Here is a 21,462-nt window from a genome sequence, read left to right as displayed (position 1 = left end):
ACTCACAAAGATCCACCTGCCTCTGCCTCCTGAGTGCTGGTCAGCGTGTCAGAGGCTGCAGTCCATCAGCTCGTGTGGGCTATGGGCGGATTCAGCTACAAGTGTTGTCCCCTGCTGACCGCAGCCGACCCTCATTTTCAAGGCTCCACAGCTGCGCCAGGTCTGTTCCCAGTCTCCTCAACCCCTGTCGTTACCTGGTGCTCTGTCCTGTGAGCATGTGCAGCCAAAGCTCCTGCCCTTCACAGGATGTGAGCGAGCAGGTAAGTTCCAGGGTGACTTCTCTATCCCCACGCCATGGCTGAGCCACATGCGCAGGGTCCAGCTCACCAGGTAATGTGACAACTTAAAGAACCATCAAGAGGCTCTCCCTGAGCACCGAGGGCCAGCCACACATACTCACGGTGTCTCCCAGCTTACCCTTCACCTTTCTACTTCGTGTCACTGAAGACCTAACAAGTCCACGTCACGAGTTCTTTTCCCATCATCTTCAAGAGCCTTTTGCCAAACCCAAAGTCACTATCTATCTTCTAACTTATATGGATTTTGCAGTCTGGCTCTGATTTCAACATCTCAAGTTGGATTCTGCCCATGATGTGGAGTTAGGGAGAGAAATGGTCTGTTCATGACCAGACCAGGAAACCTGGTGACACCTCAAGAACGCTACACTCAAATTCATGGGAAAATTTCCATGTTTAATGTAAAAGGCTTAAAGCATTGGATTATTTACATGTGCATTAGAAAAGACGGCAAAACCCGAGGGTCTTGAGGGCCTATAAGAACAGTTCCTATAAACCCCATTAAATAGAAGTGTCCCGTTTGCAAATGGGCGCACCAGACAGGTGCCCGCATCCGGGCCCTTGGTGTAGCAGCGCAGCTTCAGATCAGGTCGGCCACTGAAGGAGAAGAAAGGCACGTTAGCAAGGCCTCGCGTCACCGCCCCAACCCGAGCCACCAGCAGAGCCAGCAACTTGCCATTCATGGGCATCTCGTCTATCTGGGTGGAGTAGTACTGCTCTATGTCTCTGAGGATGCGGATATCATCATTCTTCACAAAATTGATGGCCACACCTTTGCGTCCATATCGGCCCGATCTCCCGATTCTTTGGAGTAAAGCATGTGTTAGTAAACAGCCTCGCAGACGAAGGCCGACAGCCCTGAGCAAAGGACACACACCTGTGAATGTACAGCTCTCTGTTGTTGGGCAGGTCATAGTTAATGATGAGGGACACCTGCGGGACATCCAGGCCCCGGGCCCAGACATCTGTGGAGATGAGCACCCGGCTGCAGAAACAAAAGCCAGAAAGGGTGAGAGCAGATCAGCCTCTGCAGAGCTGTGTCACATCACCCACACTGCATCGGAACCTGCTACAATCATTTAAGCTGTGAGCTGACAAAGAGACAACAGACAAAACAACAGACAGCTGACAAAGAGCAGCTGCTCTGCCCACACAAAGGCCAGTCATGCCCACCACACCTGAAACACGCCTGGTTTCCTAGCCAACACACTAGGTGTACAAGGACAAGGGGGTTGAAAACCATGTAAGAACACAGTGCTGATGTTACTAGAGCACCCTACTGACACACTGGGAAGAAACCACCCATCTCCTTCAACATTGACAGGGTTACTAGAAAGCAGATGGATGCCTGTTTCCACCGGAAGTTAAAGGAAAAGAGATCCCAGCGGAAAGCAGCAGAGCAGCTGTGTGTGTCGCTCACAAGAGTATGACTTCACTGCCTTGAGTGGCACCACAACTGAGCCAGGAGGAAGGGAAAGGTCAGAGCAGTGTGAGGCCAGCAGGCCAGAGACTCCGGATAAACCACAGATGGCAAACAGATCCAGAAGAAACATATATCTAGACTCAGTCAAACATCAACTCCTCAAAAGCAAAAGCAAAGCAGGCAGAAAGAACTGCAGGCAGAGGGAAGCAGAAGGCAGGGGCTACTTAGAAGAGCAGCTGGACTGAGGACTGCAGCCTCAGAACTTGGGGCAAAGAGCTGGTGGACCACATCATCAAGGCAACAGTCAGCTGACCATCTCAGCAACACCTCCCTCAGTCTCCAGGATACTTGGAGGTAGAGAAAACTGAAGCAGCACTCCCACCTTGGACACAAATTAACTTGAACACGTCTCAAATGAAATTCAGAGATGAGGACAGAAAAGACAAACAGGTATAAATCTAAATAAATTCTAGCCTGCAGAGTAAAATGCCACTACAGATTCAAACATATATTCATGCTTGGCACAGTGGTGCACACCTGTGAGCCCAGCACTCAGGGAGGCAGAGGCAGGCTGATCTCTGAGTTCAAAGCCAGCCTGATCTACAAAGTGAGTCCAGGACAGCCAAGGCTACACAAAGAAACCCTGTCTCAAAAAAATTGAGGGGAAAAAAAAAAAAGCTGGCACAGCAACAGGCCCACAGGGCTCAGGACACCAGTGGCAGGTTCAAGTCTACAGAGAAACCTATATCCGTATACAAGTTTACAGACTGAGGACAGACGCAGCAAACATCCAGGCCACTGAGATGGCTCAATAGTTTAGTCAAGGAGCTTACCGCCAAGCCCCAAAACCCAGGTTCAATCTCTGGGACCAACATGTTGAAAAGAGAAAAGTGACTTCCACAAACTGGTCCCTGACCTCCACACACACTCTGAGAACACATACAATGCTACACCCACAGGGACAAATAATAAAAAGACACAGAGGATAACCTCATCTACTCAGTGAGAGAGAACACAACACAAGAGGCAAGATGTCAGCCAGCTGAGGGCTATCAGTAGCTCAGGTCTAGTGGGACATATCCTGTTCAAGGACACACATATACACCATGCGAAAATGACCCAAGGAGATCACAGCAGGCCTCAATCAAAGACACAAACCCAAAGGCCCGTGACTGTTCCAACACCTGGTTACCAGATGAACAGCGATCAACCCAATGGGCAATTAGTTTACACTAACGAAACAGCCCACACCTGGCAGTGTCCACTCAGAGAACAATGTCAGCCTCAGCACTTGGGGTGCTGAGGACAGCCCGTGTATCCTCGCATAGGAGCCAAAGCTGCAGCAGCCTACCTGGCACCTGACCGGAACTCCTTCATGATGGACTCACGCTCTTTCTGGGGCATGTCTCCATGCATGGATGACACTGTGAAATTGGCCTCTCTCATCTTCTCTGTCAGCCAGTCAACCTACAACAGAACCGGAGATGTACTCACCTACCCAAGCAGAGGCCTGTCAAAGGGCAGCTCTCAAAAGCACACGACCGCAGACAGAGAGCAAACTCTCACCCAACTGCTGGAATAGCCATGCCTAAGAATTCTTTAGAAGGAACACTCCTCACGGGATACCACTTCAATCACTAGCCTAGGCCCAGCTTAAACCAAAGGCATCCAAATTATTACAGAAAAACGCAATGTCAGTACCCACTTCCATGTTTTAAAAGCCAGGTCTTGTGTGTCTCCTGGGCTCCAACCATCTTCCCGCCTCAGCTTCCCTAGCAGTTCTCCACTTGGCCTACTGTCAATGTTGCTGTCTTAACACAGTCTCCAGCCCAGAGCCTGAGCCACACCCTGCCTGCCTGTGACAGGAGAGCCAGCCTAAGGCCACTGCAGAGCATGGTAGCACACCTTCCTCTTGGTGTTGCAGAAGATGACAGCCTGGGTGATGGTCAGCGTGTCGTAGAGGTCACACAGAGTATCAAACTTCCATTCCTCTCTTTCCACTGCCACAAAGAACTGTTTGATGCCTTCCAGAGTCAATTCATCACTGGCAAAAGGACAAATGTTCACATTACTCTTCAAATTGAGAGCTGAGAGACAAGGTCACCCTAAGAGCCCCAACCCACATCTTGCCAGTCACATCCCCCTACCCTGTTAATGCCACCAGACAGGGCTAGATCCTGGACCCGCCTGCACCTTTCCTAGTTTTCATAGCCTGGCCATCTATCATTCCGAAGAATACAGAACACCAATCAGGCATACAGCCAAGGCTTAGACATGGAAAAACATAAGGCACATCAAAACTAGTTTACACAAGGGGAATGAAGGAATGTATCCTTACCGCTTCACCAAGATGCGAATGGGGTCTGTCATGAACTTGTTGGTCATCTCCAGGATCTCATGAGGCAACGTGGCACTGATGAGAACCACCTGTGTGGCTGGTGGCAGGTACCTGTACACATCATAAATCTGCTCCTTGAAACCTGGGGCAAAGATGAGCTCAGCTTTGGTTTTGAGGCTGTCACTGGGTCAGCTCTTCAGAGCTCCATGGTAGACCAAGTTCACACATGCAAACACCCTAACCTTGACCCACAAGCTGCACCTCAATTCCACAAGGAGCTCTGTGTTGACAACCAGGCAGTGTGCAGTGCCCATCAGACAAAAGTAGAACATCGTCACCCAGCCAGGAGTGGTCTCATAGACCTTAACCGTGAAAACACTACAAGTCTCAGGTTCAAACCCTCCCAGGACACACTGCTCTCCACAGGGCAAGGACTGTCAGATGAAGACATCCCCTGGTATGTCAGCAGAAAGTTCTGAGCACCTTACCTTTGTTCAACATTTCATCAGCCTCGTCCAAAACCAACATCTTGATAGCCCGTGTCCTCAAGCTTCTACGGCGGATCATATCTACAGAATTAGATTTTGGAAGACTCACATGTGGCTCCAAGGAAAGAGCTGGCATTCTCACTGGTGCCCTGAGCCCTCAGGGCCTGTCCCTGTACGTCAACCAGGGGCCCGCTGCAGAGACGCCCCCATGGTGTACACAACTCAACTGCATGCCCTTTGTACTGGAAGGCTCACCCACAGACCAGCTCTCAACGACAGAAGACTCACCAAAGACTCGTCCTGGTGTGCCTGCCACAACATGCTGCCCATAGTCCAGCTTCCGGATGTCCTCCCCGACGTTGGTGCCCCCAATGCAGGCATGGCACTGCACATTCATGTAGTCACCCAGGGCAAGCAGACCCTGAAGCAAATCAGGTTTACATGCAAAGCACAAGGTCAGAACTCTGAACTGTCCTTTCTATTCTAACTTGAAACAACCACCCATGATTCACTCATTTGATAAAATTAGATCTCTTTCCTCTGCCACAACTGAAGCCATCTTGAGGGCTTCTTACTACTGATATGGTGCAGATCAAGTGCAGGAAAAGCAAGTTCAACACCAATACATATCCCTCCAAGACACAATCATTATCTGATTAAAACTTTTTTTTTCCTGGGGAAAAAACTGTCTCCCTGGGGCTAGAGAGATGGCTCAGAGGTAAAGAGCACTGTCTCCTCTTCCAAAGGTCCTGAGTCAATTCTCCAGTACCCACTTAGTGGCTCACAACCATCTATAATGAGAGCTGGTGCCCTCTTCTAGTGTGTAGGCATATATGCAGGCAGAACACTACATAAATAAAAAACACATACATCTTAAAAACTAAAAATCTGTCTGCCCCAGCACCCTGAGGATTGAACCCAGAGCCCTGTGCACTACAGCAGAGTTAACTACCATGAAGCTACATTTCCAGACCACTTTTAAGAGTATGAATGCATAGAAGAGCTGAAGCCATAGTAAAAACAACCAGCGGTTCATACAACATAGGAGGAATTATAGGTTGCCTGGCATGCACAGAACTCTGGGATCCATCTTAGGGTGTTGCAAAAATCAACAAAGAGCGCATTATTATCAAACAGTGTGTGAGGAGAGGGCAGCTGTGGGCCAGTGCTCTCCACCTTTACCTGGATGCTGGTACTCAAACTCAGGTGTGAGCAGCAAGCACCTTTACCCACCCTACCACCTTGCTGGCCCCAGGAAAACATGTGAAAAGGAGCCCATCTTCCAAGAGAAGCAGTGCTATAGAGAGAGCATCTTATGCACTGTATGGATGCACTGCCTGCCAATTAAAAAACCTATGGTGGGATACCTGGCAGGCAGAAAGGATTCTGGGATAGAACCAGGCACAGGAGATTTGGCCAGATGTGAGGACAGGTGCATGGCAAGTAAGCAAGCAGCCACGTGGCAGAATATAGAGTAGAATAAATGGGTTAAGTAAGAAGCTGGTCAGAGAAGAGCCTAGCCTAGGTCTAGGCATTTGTAAATATATTTGGGGTCCTGAGCCATTAGTCCAGGAGCTTAGGGCAAGGAGAAAAAGCGTCCTCTAACCCCATACCTCTGCCACTTGCGAACACAACAGCAATCTTTCTGCTGGGGCCCAACTAAGGGCCTTGCACTAGGAAAGCACTCTGCCACCGAGTGACAGCAGCTTGACAGCACCTCCTTTAATTGTCTCACCTTCTGAATCTGCACAGCTAACTCTCTCGTTGGAGCCAATATCAAAGCTTGGGTTTCTCGAACCTGGTGAATAAGTAGAAAAAAAAAAAAGAAATGCCATGAGGCTGTACAGAAGAATGGGTTTTCTTGCAACCATTTTCTTTTTCCTTTTTTTGCAGATTTTTGAGAGAGGGTTTCCCTGTGTATAGAGCCCTGGCTGTCCTGGACTCCCTTTGTAGACCAGGCTGCCACTGAGCTCACAGAGATCCACCTGCCTATGCCGCCCAAGTGTTGGGATTAAAGGCGTGCACCGTCACATCGAGCTTCTGGCAACATTTTCACACATTCTGACATTCTCTAGCCCCTTCCCTCCAGTCTCTTCCCAAACAGTCCCACCTCTACCATCATGCCCACCTTTTTAAAAATAAAAGTTTAGAGCCTGCATATGAGACAACACCTGGTATTTGTCCAAGTCCAGCTTGCCGCCTCAGCACCGTTCACACGGCTTGCACACGGCTTGCTAACAAGCACTGAGAGCTACTACAAACACCAGCTGTGTTAGCTTGCAGCTCTTTTCTAACCTGCCTAAGGAGACATCTAGTTGGAAGTCCAGCAAGCTGGAGCATGACACAGTCAGGACTCTCCTGCACAGGTCAGAATTTCCTGTCTTGCTACGTATCCTTGGCTGTCCTAGAACTTGCTATGAAGATCATCCTGAACTCAAGCTCAGAGACCTTTCTGTCTGCTGGGCTTAAAGGTATATGGTCACACCCCATAGCTACTGTACTGTATACACAGCATCCCCTTAAAGAGCACTTCTTTAATTAGCAAATCACCTGGATATCCAAGCACTGCAGGACTGAAATACTGAAGGTGGCTGTCTTGCCTGTGCCAGACTGAGACCTGTTTAAGAAAGCAGAGTAGTTATCAGAGAAAGGGCAGTTGACATTGTCCTTGTTTTGATGACCTAACCCTCAGCAGTGCTCCAAAGGCCTGGCTGGAGATACAATGGGGCAGCTTCTAGATGGCCCCACCTCTTACCCCAGCATCTTAACTGCAACAGTCTGACACCCCAGTACAAGGTCACTTTTTTTTTTTTTTAAGTTTTTCAAGACAGGGTTTCTCTGTGTAACAATAGCCCTGGCTATCCTGGAACTCTCTTTGTAGACCAGGCTGGCTTCAAACTCACAAAGATTCACCATCATGCCTGGCTCACTCAGGTCACATCTTATTTTGACTTCCACATCTATGTGGTTGAATGCCACGTGTGGGGGTGCTCTCAGAGATCAGAAGAGGATGGCGGACCACCTGAAGTTACAGGCAGCTGTAAGTCACTCAGCGTGGGTACTAAAAACTGAACTTGGGAACTGAGCGAGCCATCCCCACAGGCTCCAGGGGCACCAGAACCGAAGAGGCGGTAACGTCAGCAAGAACCTCAAGAGCAAGGGAGGAAAGGGCTTCTTCCTTTACTGCACTGGCTACTAAAGTTTTAGAGTATGACTTTAAAAAGCTGGTCCAGGCCTGGAGAGATGGCTCAAAGGTGACAAACACTGGCTGCTCTTCCAGAGGTCCTGAGTTCAATTTCCAGCAATTGGTGGGTCATAACCATCAATAATGAGATATGGTGCCCTCTTCGGGCATGCAGGTCTACATGCAGACAGAACACTGTATACATAATAAAACTAAAAAAAACAAAACAAAAAAAACTGGTCTTCTTAAAATTAAGGCAAATAACGTTTGGAGCACAGTTCAGTAGCAGAGCAGGCCCCAGGTTCAACAGTAGCATGCATCTTTAATCCCAGCACTCAGGAGGCAGAAGTAGGGGGAATCTCTGGGTTTGCAGGCAGCCTGGTCTGTGGGCATGATCCTGTTGTGCACCGTGTAAAGTTTACTCTTGTTCATTCAAATGTTGATTTCTCTAGTCCACTCTCTGATTTCAATCCAGTTGTAGTGTCTCCTCTCAATACCACCTATCTCAAGTTTGTGTAAACATGTTCACCATTTGTTGTTCTGCCAATAAAAGCTGGCCAGCCAATAGCTGGGCCTCAGAGAGAACAGGGTAAGCCATCATTTCCAGTGCAGGGAGGAGAAAGAGAGAGAAGAAAAATTTGGCCAGGAGGAGAGTTCCAGGGGGGTTCAAGAGAAACAAGCTGGAGCACAGAAGGACAAAAATGCAAGTATTATGGGGATTTTGGCTGGGAGGTAGCCAGACAGCCACGAAGTATTTGAATAGAATAGAATTATAATGCCAGTTACTGTGCTCTAACCTATAAATAAATCATAGTGTCTCTGTGTCAATCACTGGGAAACTAGCTAGCTAAAGAAAACTGCTGCCGTATTAATTTCCTGGATACAATAATATCAGTAATCATTTTACACTGGTCTACTGACAGCTAGGGGTATGCAGAGAAACCCTGTCTAATAAATGAACTAATAAACAAACAGGAGAAGAAAGAAAAAAAGAAAGAAGGAAGGAAGGAAGGAAGGAGGGAGGGAGGGAGGGAGGGAGGAAGGAGAAAGGAAGGAAGGAAGGAAGGAAGGAAGGAAGGAAGGAAGGAAGGAAGAAGGAGGAAGGAGGAAGGAGGAAGGAGGAAGGAGGAAGGAGGAAGGAGGAAGGAAGGAAGGAGGAAGGAAGGAAGGAAGGAAGGAAGGAAGGAAGGAAAGAAAGAAAGAAAGAAAGAAAGAAAGAAAGAAAGAAAGAAAGAAGGGAAGGAAGGAAGGAAGGAAGGAAGGAAGGAAGGAAGGAAAGAGAAAGAAAGCTACTGAAAAAATACCTTGCATAAATCCGTTATTCTACCTTTAGGACTTAGGTACTCAGCAGGAATGGAGTACTTGCATGGTGTGTGCAAGGACCTGGGTTTAACCCACAGTACCAGCACCTCCCCAAAGCATACACGCATGCTGACAGCCAAGAACACTATCTTAGAAAAAAAGAACCCTCTTCTAGATGAGAGAAAAGCAAGTCTGTGCAGAGTGTCGAGGTGCCAAGGTAGACCACGCGTCCCACAGCTGCCACTGCAGTGCCATCAACCCAAGCTGGCTCCAGCTCCACAACTCACTGTGCAATGACATCTCTCCCTTTAATTATCTGCTTGATAGCACGCTGCTGGATGGCTGACGGTTTTTCAAAACCTGTGAACACAAAGAGGAAAACTTAGCTCCCACAACTATGACAACATGAACACCACACAGCATGAGTGAGGACACATATCACTTCTCACTGCCAGCCCCAGGCAAACATACAGGCAGGGGCTGAGCACATCCTTACAGCCTGGGAGATTACCTGCAAAGATAATGTCTACAATACCAGCACTTGATGATACAGGCAGGAGCATCAGGAGTTCAAGGCCAGCCTAGGACACATGAAAGCCCCTCTACAAAGAAAAAAAAAAATCACAAACCTAGAAGCACTTTAGTTACCAACCCTTCCATGTGCTGTTCGTGTCTCCAGGGTACTGAACTGTACAGGCGTGATGTGGGACACCCCACGCTGCTCTCTTGCCTGGATGCAGCCCCATCATCTAGGTACCCACCAAAGGGCCATTACTACAGTGACAAGAACAGTATGAAAGACAGGGCATGGTTGTGTACTCCCCAAACCCTAGCGCTCAGGCGGCAGAGACAGGAGGACCTCTATGAATTCCAAGCCAGCTGGTCTACATCGTAAGTTCCAGCACAGCCAGAGCTATGTAGTGAGACCTTTTTCAAAACAAACAACCAACAACAAAAGACAAGTACTTTCCAAATAAGCAGGCAGAACTCAGAGAAACTACAGTTCACTTTTATACTCTTTTAAGATGTAACTAGCCCATCAACCAAAGACCAGGCACAGAGAGGACCTAGACCTCCTGCTCAGATGCAGCCCATACACAGCTCAGTCTCCACGTGGGCTCCCTGTTAAGGGCAGAAGAGGCAGTCTCTGACATGAACTTTGTTGCCTGCTCCTTCTCATTTTTCTGGGTGGGGCAACCTAGCCAGCCCACAGAGGAAGATCCAGGCAGTCCTCATGGGACCTGATAGGTTAGGGTAAGACAGTAGGGGAGGAGGACGTCCCCTATTAGTGGACTAGGAGAGGGACATAGGGGAGAAAGAGGGAGGGAGGATGGAACCAGGAGATGAAGGAGGGGGCTACAACTGGGATACAAAGTGAATAAACTGTAAATTTTTTTTTTAAAGTAACTAGCTGGGGGCGGGGGAGGCACCCCTTCAATCCCAGCACTCTGGAGGCAGAGGCAGGCAGATCTCTGAATATGAGGCCAGCCTGGTCTACTAAGCCAGTTCAGGACAGCCAAGGCTACAGAGAGAAACCAGGTCTCAAAAAAATAGTAAGAAAAAGATCTAACTAGTACAATCTCCCAGCTCAACACAGTACTTGTGGTGGCTATTCTTGCTTGTCAACTTGACTAAATCTGGAATTAACTAAAACCGCGGCTGAGCATCATTTAAAGTGGGAAGACCAACCTTCCCTGTCTACATAGTGAATTCCAGGAGGGCTAGAGCCAAGTAGTGACCCTGCTTAAAAACAAAAACAAGCAAACAGACAAAAGAGCCAGGCTAGGTGTGCCATACCTTTAATCCCAGCATCTGGGAAACAGAGCCAGGAGAATCTGAATTTGAGGCCAGCCTGGAAAAAAAGTTCCTGGAAAGCTAGGGCTACAAAGGGAGGCCCTTATCTGAAAACGAACAAAAAGACCTCATTTGGCCTCCCAAAAATGCTGCAAATACCAGCACCATGAACCCACCATTCACTCAAAAAAAGCCAGGACTGCACTCCATCCGCCCCCAGCAGATTCTTCAGCGCTACCACAACGGTAACATCACAGTCCCTTCAAGCTGTCACCCAGCCTCCTCTTCTAACTCGCTTTACTCCAAATCCAGACGCCGAATAAACTTTCAAACTATACACCTGATCCTCTCTCTCTTTCTGCAGTGGCTCAAAACCGGCCGCTGGCATCGCATGACTTCTGTTCCTGGCAAACATAGGCCAACGGCGTCAAGGAGCCAGAACCAGCTGTCCTCTCTACCCTGATGACTCTGGGAGCACCCTTTCGGCTCTTGTAACTGTCCCCTACCAACCTATCTACTCTACCCAGCGCTCATTTTCTAGCCTCTCACACCAACTCCCACCGCTTGAAGCGCCTTTGCTTCACCCTTTGCTTCCCTAGTGAGCTTCAGATTCCGTAAGGCACGAGCCTCCGGATATTCAGCGCCCAGCCTCCATCAAAGCCTCGGAGCACCTCCCGGGCACACACATGGTTACCTGCTTCACGAGCGGCGCGGAGGAGCCTGGCTGACCGAAGCCGGAGAAGCCGGCCCTGTGCTCTGGAGCGCGGTCGCACGCACCCTCCCGGCCCAGGCCGGTCCCCCAACCTCCCCTCCCCGCGGCCCGCGACCCACCGTAGGCGTAGATGCCGCGCAGCAGGTCCTCCCGCAGGCCCATGGTGTCGAACGTGGGGGTCACGTCCACCTCCTCGCTGGTCTCGAACTCCACTTTGGTCATGTCCTCCTCCTTAAGCAGCCGCTTCCGCGCGGAGCCCGACGTCGCCATCGTGGCCGTGGCCGCCATGATCCCGACTCCACTAAATAGATGAGAGAAAGCCGCGGCGGGAACCGGAAACAAGGCTCGCGCCGCCAACCCCGTCGACAGGAAGTGACGCCACCACAGCGCGGCGGAGGAGCGCCAAGGGAGGTGCGAGACGGAAGAGAAAAGCGCGACAATTGACCCGGGAGGCGTTTCTACTCCCGCGAGACTTAGCGCTCAGCCGGACTCGGCCAGAGCTTGGGCTCGCGCCGGCTCTGTACAAGTGCTCTTAAGAGGTGTGGGGAGAGTTTGGGCTCTTTGGGTGTGTGCAGCTGCTTGGGATAGAGATGTGGCGTCTCTGAGGGCGATGCCAGGGGGCCGCCGGGGAGTCGCTGAGGGTCCTGGGGAAGGGGAGCTGGCACAGCCGGGAGGGCTTCGCGCTTCGTCGCCGCTCCGTCTGCGTGGCCGTGACTACCTCAGCGAGAGGCACGCTGGTGTTAATCAGGCTGTAGGTGGGTACGGAGGGCATAGGTGTTTTCCCTGGAAGAGACCGCCTAAGCGGCCACGCCATCCGAGAATGGGTCGGTGCCTCTGACCCGGCGCGGAGGCTCCAGGCACTCGGAAGGGTCCTGGCTTAAAGTTAGGCTTCACAAGGGCATTGCTACTGGGGCGTGTCTGCTTTTTTTGTTTCTGAGGGTGTATCCCAGGACCTCTTCAGTTTTGAGCCTTACCCCGAGTTCTAGGGAACATTCAGTTGCCCTTGGCCTCTTTTTTTTCCGCTTTTGAGGAAAGATGACTAAACTGTTAAGATCGTGTGATTAACAACAGCCTGTGTCTCCAGCTTTGGGGCATCCAATACTGGCCTCCATGGGGGCCACACTCGTATTTTACACACACACACACACAAAGATATACACACATAAGTAAATCTTTAAAAGCTGCTATAAAAAAGAACTCATGTACATAAATTTAGTTATAATCAGGTTATCTTTTCATGAAGAAGTTGTGGGTTGCAATACATCCACGTTAAAACAAGTTATCACTGCCTTCTCTTGAGAGCTCGGCTTCTGCTCTGGTATCAGGATTTGTCCAGACCCGATAGCCAATATGATACATGTGTTACTAATCAAAACATTAAAGACAGAGCTTGCCAGCCGGGTGCAATGGTGCACGCCTGTAATCCCAGCACTCAGGAAGTCAGAGGCAGATCTCTATGAGTTCGGTGCCAGCCTGGTCTAAAAGTGAGACCAGGATAGTCAAGGCAACACACACACACACACACAAAACCTTGTCTTGAAAAACCAAAAACAGAACGAGCTGGCCACCCTTCTGATAGTCAAGGCTACACACACACTCAAAACCTTGTCTTGAAAAACCAAAAACAGAACGAGCTGGCCACCCTTCTGAGACTAAGACTGTGAGTTCAAGTTCTCATGTCTTCTCCACAAGGATTTATTTATCTCATGTGCTCTTGCCGTTTTGCAAGCCTGACTCGAGAGGTAGTTTTGCAATCTCTGCTGTAAAATATACATGAATTTTAATGACATCATAAGAAAAGAATGTAAAGTCTCCATACTGCCTGTTGAAATGGCTTAATAATAGCTTAGGGATACTGAATAAGATGCTGCTTAATCTCACCTGCTTCTTCATCAAATGGAACAGCTAGAAAAGGGTTTTATTTTGTTCCTATCGAACCACTCTGCTCACGTCTTTTTTTTTTAATTTATTGTGTCTGCATGTGTTTGTTTGTGTTCACATGATGTATGTGGTATGCCCATGCCACAGTGTGACTGAAGAGGCCAGGGGACAATTTTGTTGTTTGTTCTTTCCTTCTGTGTTTAGGTGGGAGCCTACGGGCCATCTTCCCAGTTTGCTGCAGTTTCTTACAGTCTCCAAAGGGTTCGGAACACCCTTGTTTCCTTTTGTCGGCAGCTGGAATCCAGTCAGTTGGTTAGACCGCATGCCTTTGTCACATGCCTTTGTCGCATGCCTTGTTAAAAGTAGCTGATCAACATGGTTACATTGTATCTTATGCATAACTATCTACTTAAAAGCAACAATTTAAACTAAGGCAGTGGCACATACTTGTGACCCCAACATTTGAGCAGTGGAAGCAGATGCACCGAGTTTGAGGCCAGAATGACCTAGGTGATGAGTTGGTCTTTATAAGAAAAAAAATTACTTCTGGGGCTGGAGAGATGGTTTGGAGGTTACAGCACTGTCTGCTCTTCTAGGTCCGGAGTTCAATTCCCAGCAACCACATGGAGGCTCACAACCATCTATACCCTCTACTGCCCTCTTCTGGACTGCACGTGTACATGCAGATAGGGCATTCAAAATAAATTTTAAAAATCTTTGTTAAAGAAAAATTACTACTAAGTAAGGGCTGAAAAGATGGTTCAATGGTTAGGAGCACTTGCTGCTCTTGCAGAGGACCCAGATTTTGTTCCCAGCTGCCATTTCAGGCAGCTCACAACCAGTTCCAGGGGATCTGATGCCCTCTTCTGATCTCCAAAAGCACCCGTGTACATGTGGCACACACACGTACACTCGGGCACACAACTGACAGCCCTGTCTGACAATCTACAATTCCAGTGCTTCAACTGAGAGATTGAGTTGATTTTTTTTTTTTTTTTTTGAGACAGGGTTTCTCTGGGTAGCCTTGGCTATCCTAGAACTCACTTTCTAGACCAGGCTGGTCTTGAACTCACAGAAATCTGTCTACCTCTGTCTCCTGAATACTGGGATTAAAAACATGCTCCACCATGCCCAACTAATTTGATTCTTATACATCTCAACCATTAGAAGCAGAGGGTGCAGGCATATGTCTCTGCAGAGGGATTTTAATCCAGCAGTTTGGCAACTCTGGCTGAAATAGAGACACATCCTTAATACACATCTTTAATCTCAAACAATGAAGGTTAAGTTAGTTTATAGAAGGAAAAACATCGAGGTTGGAGTTCCTTAGTGAATTCAAGGCAGTTCAGCAGAGGCAGTTGATGCCAGAGAATGAGAAAGAGCCAGAAGATTAAATCAGATTGCTAGAGTTAGAGCAATTCAATCAGAAGCTGAGAGAAGCCAGTTTGAATCAGTCATCTTGGAGACGAGTTTGAGCCAGAGCAGCTGAGTTGAACCAGACATCAAGAGTTCAGAAAGAGCTAGAAAGGGTGTGCTTAGTCTCAAGTTGAACATTCTAGGTCTAGATTTGTACAGAGGCTAGAAGCTTCCAGGACTAGGCCTAGCTTAGTAGACAGAGGCATTAAGCCTCCGAGACAACAATTACATCAGGTGAATAAAAGTTACATGTCTCACCTTAACTATTTTACTGATGGAAAAACCAGGCTATGTTTACAGCAAGGGATCAATTGGTCCAGCTCTGAGTTTATATTACAGTGGCTGTATCCTGCCTATAAATAGGTGGGTTCTGAAGCCCTAGACACCTGGTTGGTAACAAAGGTGGTGAGGCCCTTTACTCTTGGTCTCGGCACCCTTTCTCCTTAGTACCGCTTTGCCTACCCATTACTTGGGGGACGTGCCAGATATAAGAGTCATGGGTGTATCTCTTCAGCTTCCAGTTTCCTTAACATAAGGAAACAGTTGCCAGCTTGCTCACCATTCACATCCAGGGGAAGAAGGAGGAACACAGACATGGCCCAGCTGGGCAGGAATATGGCAAGCTCATGTGTGAGTTGTGGGGGAGAGGGGGCAGCGCTCTGGTGTGCTGTGCTCAGGAGCCCACCTGCACCCACCAGGCCCCTGGAACCAGGAGGGCACGATCAGGAGTCTCCTCCTGCCCGGGGGTGGAAGAGGTCCAGGCAGTCCCATCCACTGACTGAGTTCACAGCCATCATAACTGCAGAGGTTGACGTCCTAGACAGAAGGAAACCCAAAGGGTCATCCCGAAGGATTGCTTCCTGCTACTGCTCCCTCCCATCACTGGTCCTTCCTCAAGCCTACCTAGCTGGAGCCAGATATCCTGCTGAGCATCCCGTGACCTCCCCTTGCTGCCTGTCTAGACCCCTGTTCAGGCACACAGTAAGCTGCCCTGCCCCAGCTCTGTACTGGAACCATTTCCAGTTCTGGACTGGGGGTAACAGTCACTTGCCTTCACTGAGTGTTTATTCCAGAGAAGGGCAAGACCCATGAAACTGAAACTAAGATAATTGTATGCTGTATAGTTACTGTGATGTAAATAAAATAGTACAAAGTAGAATAAGTTACCTGGGTTCTGGTTTTACTTGGTGGCGGGAGGAAAATGTCTACAGGAGGCATGCATAGATAAACCCAAGGAAGGAAGAGGCAGTGAGAGAGCATAAGCAGGGGAGGGAGGAAGTGAGAAAGACCTCATCCAGCAGGGGCTGGCGGACTGTGACTGCCAAGGAGCCCCTTTCAGATGGGGCAGGGCCGGGAGATGACCTGGCTGCACAGAGGGACGGGAAGGAGAGGCAGGAGCTCAGAAGAGAGGGTGGTGGTGGCTGCAGCTGCCCTCTGATGCTGTGGAAACTTTAGATGGAAGTTTACAGGGCTGATAGTTGGCTGGCCTGGGTGAGGCTGTCAGGATTACAAAGATTTCTGGGTCATGAGGCAGGAGACTGTGGGGGCCTTGTGTTCGGAATAAGTAAGGTTGTGCAGCAGGAGCTGCTGGCATAAAGTTTCCACTTGTGAAAAGCGGGGTGAGGAAAATGTTCCAGAACCAACTTAGATTAGTTTTGTGAATATTGTCTGATTTATTGAACAAATAAAGCCCTCCTGGGCACCTGGATCCCACTAAAGTAGACACTGGTCAGGGTGGAAGGATGCTCGATCCCCTGTCTGGGCGGGAGGAGCTTAGGCATTTTCATCTGGACAGACGAAGGCTGATCTCCCAGGTCACAGCTGAGATGAGGCCCCTGGCGAGGGAAAGGCCACAGCCTCTCTGCCAGGATCACAGGTCCAAACAGAGCAAGAGTGTTGCCACGTCTTGGCCAGGTCCCCGAGCCTCTGGGCTCAGGCTTCTCACTTCTCCACCTAAAAAGTCCCTGCCTCATGGTAGGAAGGCTCATCTCACCGAGGCTGGATCTAGAAAATGCAAAGAAATGCTGTGTGCCAAATGACAGAGAGAGCCCACTAAGTTTCAGCCCTACAAAAAAAAAAAAAAAAAAAAAAAAAAAAAAAAAAACAGAAGCCAGGTGCGATGGCACATGCCTGTAGTCCCTGGTAGCCAGGAGACTCAGGTAGGAAGAACGTGAGTTCCTGACCAGCCTGGGCTTTGGGGGGGCAGGAAGCTTGCCTGTACACACAACCAAACATGCCTGGCATGGTGGTGCAGCCTGTACTCCCAGTACTCAGGAGTCAGAGGCTGGAGCATCATTCAAAGGTCAAGGCCATTTTCAGCTTCCTACTGAGTTCCAGGCCAGCCAGAGCTACACGTGTATCTCAAAGTAAAATTCTGAAAGAAAGACAGAAAAGAAAACATACAAAGAAATACATAACTTCTTTAGACTCACAGGAGCTACAGACAAAAAGCAGAAGTGAGGGTGAAGTGTCTTATTCACCACAGTGCTCTGTAGAGGCGACATTCACTCACATGGTACCAAGCAACATCTCTGTAATATTCTGCTAACTACTGAACTGACAGTGAGCTAAATGCTACCAGATTCTGGTATGGCCATTACTATTTAAGAATCTCCTGTCTCAGCCCGGCATGGTAGTGCACACCTGTAAAGCTAGCACTCTGGGAGGCAGAGGCAGGCGGATCTGGATCTCTGTGAGTTTGAGGCCAGCCTGGTCAAAGTGAGTCCAGGACAGCCAAGGTGACTCAGGGAAAACCTATCTGGAAAACAAAACAACAACAAAACTGTCTCCTGTTTCATTGTTGTGTAAAAAATGTTCTCCAGCATCTCTGACTGGTCAGTAAAGAGCTGGAGAAGAGTAGGAAGAACTTATGATCCCATTGGTGGGGTCTCAGGTAGACAGGGAGAGAGGGAGGGGAGGGAAGGAGAGGGGGAGAGGAGGGAAGGAGAGGAGGGAGGGAGGAAAAGGAGTGGGGAGAGAGAGAGAGGAAGGAGAATGAGAGAGGAGGGAAGGAGAGAGGAAGAGGAGGAGGAAGAGGAGGGAAGGAAAAAAAGGAAAGAGGGAGGGAGAGAGGAGAGGAGGGAAGGAGAGAGGAAGAAGAGGGAAGGAGAGAAGGAGGGAGAGGAGGGAAGGAGAGAAGGAAAGAGGGAGGGAGAGAGGAGAGGAGGGAAGGAGAGAAGTAGAGGAGAGAGGGAGAGAAGGAAAGAGAGGGAGGGAAATAGGAGAGGAAGGAGGAGGAGAGGGAAAGGAAGGAGGAGAGGAGGGAGTGGGAGAGAGAGAGAGTAGGGAGGAGAGGGAGAGGAGGGAGCAGGAGAGGGGGGTGTTGCCAGGCCGTGAGGAGACAGCCATGAGAAGCTTGCCTTGAAGAGGTGGCTGGGCCACAAGGAGGTAGGTCTCCACAGAAGTTGCCGTGAGGATACACGTGGAGCAGGAGCAGCCAGGGTGAGCCTAGATGGCAAGTAGGCCCAGGCCAGCATATCCGGGTTAGAACAGCTGAGAATCTGCCCGGCTGAAGTGCTTCTCAATATTTGGGAGCTAGGACGAGAACTGGAAAAAGCCCCGGTTGTATTTACAGTGCCCCCCTCCCGGCACCCTGCTAGTAGTTATCCCTCAGGATTGCTACTGGGGCTCACTTCAGCGACAGTAAAACAGGTTCTCTGACTCCCTGAAGCTAAGCTCAAGGTGGGCTGGGCAGGCTGGGAGCAGCGGGCACCGTGACAACATGGCACTAACGGTGGTGATCAGTGAGGACAAGGAACGGACGCTGGCCCCAGACCAGCCGGAAGGCAACTCTGGGCAACACAGCACTCATGTGCAACATTCTGGAGGTCGGGAAGGCTCCAGGTGGGCCTTAAAACCACAATGTTAGCGTGAGTGGAGATGCAGGGACCCGCCAAGCAGGAGGCCCCGGGAGAGAAACGATTCCACAGCAGGGCCTGCAAGGCACCAGGGCAGGTAGGAGAAGAGTCCAGGCACGGGTTCCTGGGAGGGTGGGAGTGTCACAAACGCTGAGAGTCCTTGCCTCTTCTCGCTCAACACTCAGGGGCAGGAGAATTCCAGGACCTCTTCCAACACATTATCAGCAGTTTCTCAACACAGCTGGAGGCCTGAGAAGGCACCTGACTCCCTGCCCACTACTGGGTGCCAACACAGGGAGTTGTGCCAAAGCAGGGCGGGGCAGCGAGCCGCTGATTCCCCAGAGCAACCCGCAGAACGGGTCACTCTCTGCTGCTCCCCAGAGCTGCCGCCTGGAAGTTCTGTGCAGGGCTACCCAGCCAGCCAGACCGCACCTACTGATGATGAAACTCTGGTGAAGTTCACGCCACATGGACCGAGTGGGTTAAGGCAGAGGACTCGCGGCGTTTTGCAAGCCCCCACACTGGCTAAGAAAAGTCTGTGCTCAGCGTTACTCCACCACGCTTAGCATGCTTTCTTGTGCAGGCAGGAGGCACACGCACAGGCACACATACACATACATCACCCTCGGAGCCTGGCTTGGTGTGGACTCCATGGTCCTCCTGACTCAGCCTCCTGAGTACCGGGACTACAGGTATGTCACCAGGCCTGGCCTGTGTGTGTTTTAAGGGCAGAGTGTCGTGGGCTCCCTCTGTCATTTGGCACACAGCATTTCTTTGCATTTTCTAGATCCAGCCTCGGTGAGATGAGCCTTCCTACCATGAGGCAGGGACTTTTTAGGTGGAGAAGTGAGAAGCCTGAGCCCAGAGGCTCGGGGACCTGGCAACACTCTTGCTCTGTTTGGACCTGTGATCCTGGCAGAGCGGCTGTGGCCTTTCCCTCGCCAGGGGCCTCATCTCAGCTGTGACCTGGGAGATCAGCCTTCGTCTGTCCAGATGAAAATGCCTAAGCTCCTCCCGCCCAGATAGGGGACCGAGCATCCTTCCACCCTGACCCGAGTCTGCCAGCCTGACACAGTTTTACTCCCTCACCCAGGCAATATTTATGCAACTGTCTTAGGGGTGGGGCCAAACAGAGAACAAGACAGACAGGAATTGTTGTCTTGTGCCAAGGGAGAGGCAAAAAAGCAGACTGCAAAATAGATCGGGGCAGACAAGTCCAGCAGAGAGAAATGAAACAGGCCGAGGGGGAGGGAGGGAGGGAGGACCCGGCTGAGAAATCTGCAGTTTGAAATGGCCTGGAAGGGCCTTTCATGGGACCCTGGGCCTGGAGTGGCGCCTGAAGGGCGTGAGGGGAAGTTCTTGGCAGCAGGCACAGCAGGTGCAAAGGCTGTTGGGGATGTGTGAGCCTGGAGCCACAGACTTGGCCACAGGGGTGCGGGGCTGGAGAAGGTGACAGGGGTGTGCCATCCGAGGGACCCCACAAGTCTTGTGGACTGGGCACTGCAGACTTGAGTGCTGGCACACGGAAGGGAGTGCCTGGGTCTCACAGGTGTCACTGCCCGCTGTGCTGAGTGCTGGGTGGAAGGGGCCTAAGAGCCACTCTGCAGTAAGGGGGTGCTTGGGTGTAGATCTAGCCTGCTGTGTCCAGGGCCGGCAGCCCAGGTTTAACAGCCGCCATGCAGTAGTGGGGGGCTACGGCTGGGGATCCAGGGACACCGCACACGGGAATCAGACTCTAGAAAGAGACGTGCCAAGGCTCATGTTGCAGCCTAACTCTCCTTATGAAATGTTGACTTTTGCTGGGTCTGTTGGGATCATTTCATAATTCCTATATGATTATGGAACCAGGAAGGCCCCTAAGTCATCTTAACCTCCCTGGGTTCTTTCCGAGAGTACAGGCTGACGAACTGGGCTGACTGCTCACGAAGGAGGGAGGATTCTCCTGGCCTCCACCACACCCTCTGCCTTTGGAGAGGGGGAGGTACAGAGGGGTAGGAGAATTGGGGGGGCAGGGGAGGCGGCAGATACCTGGCATTCCTCAACAGGTGACGGTGACTATCACAGCAGCCAATCCAGCTGGGGAGGAGGGAACGCACTGGCCATTCCACTGTGGATATAAGGCCCTGCTTCCGTGGGCAGAGCCCAGAAGACTGTGACCCGTCAAACCTGCTCCTCAGTGCTGCCCAGCCTAGGCCCAAGCCTCCGTCTATCACTGCTACAGAACAGGAAGACAAATGCAGTCGGTTTTGCCAGAACCAGTCAGCATGCCAGAGGGACCGTGGACAGGTCAGGACAATGGGCAGGTCGGGATGGGGCGCCAGCCGTTCTAAAGCTGAGGGAGCAGCTTCTCTCACTGTGCTTGATGAAAGTCCTGAACACTCCCCTCACGGAGCCACAGCGGCTGGACAGCTGAGCGGAACACCAGGATTCATAGCCACACCTCCTGGAGAAAGCGGGGTCTGGAGGGAGGGTATGTGAGCTAGGCCTGTCTTCGGTGGGACGGTTCACATGGGTGTCCCTGGACTGAGGGACTGGCTTGGAGCAGAGGACTATAAAGGCCCGTCTTCCCCTCTTTGGTTGGTGACCCTCTCCTCGGCTACTGCCCTTGTCGGCCACCTGTTCTAACCTTCCATGTGTGGTGTATGTGGGGGAGAGTGTGTGCATGAGAGAGAGAATGTGTGGGTGTGTATGTATGAGCGAGAGGAAGAGAATGTGGTGTGTGTGTGTGTGTGTGTGTGTGTGTGTGTGTGTGTGTTCTCCTACCAGACTAA

At 50.4% G+C, this 21,462-nt stretch overlaps 2 protein-coding genes across 5 annotated transcripts in view; one reads left to right on the top strand and one right to left on the bottom strand.

Annotated features, from left to right (window-relative positions):
* Positions 1-671: 671 nt before the first annotated feature.
* Eif4a3 (eukaryotic translation initiation factor 4A3) lies at positions 672-11,883 on the bottom strand. Its single transcript, XM_021639740.2, has 12 exons — positions 11,657-11,883; positions 9,319-9,391; positions 7,096-7,162; positions 6,281-6,343; positions 4,834-4,966; positions 4,546-4,626; positions 4,058-4,199; positions 3,625-3,763; positions 3,071-3,186; positions 1,174-1,281; positions 973-1,100; positions 672-893 (listed from the first exon to the last, which is right to left on the bottom strand). Exons 1-12 carry the CDS (start codon positions 11,823-11,825, stop codon positions 877-879), a joined length of 1,236 nt encoding a protein of 411 aa, XP_021495415.1. The 5' UTR covers positions 11,826-11,883; the 3' UTR covers positions 672-876.
* An 8,855-nt stretch (positions 11,884-20,738) lies between these two features.
* Positions 20,739-21,462, top strand: part of Card14 (caspase recruitment domain family member 14) — a 29,283-nt gene continuing 28,559 nt past the window's right edge. For 3 of the 4 annotated variants that reach the window (XM_021639638.2, XM_060386283.1, XM_060386282.1), the window contains exon 1: positions 20,739-20,977. The gene's annotated coding sequence lies outside the window, so the exon portion shown is untranslated. The remainder of the gene's footprint in view (positions 20,978-21,462) is intronic. The other variant, XM_021639645.2, reaches the window with a different exon arrangement.

This window comes from Meriones unguiculatus, chromosome 7 (genome assembly GCF_030254825.1).
Source record: "Meriones unguiculatus strain TT.TT164.6M chromosome 7, Bangor_MerUng_6.1, whole genome shotgun sequence".
NCBI lineage: Eukaryota > Metazoa > Chordata > Mammalia > Rodentia > Muridae > Meriones > Meriones unguiculatus.
The sequence above is the reverse complement of the archived record's forward strand: the minus strand, read 5'-3'. Positions and strand labels throughout refer to the sequence as shown.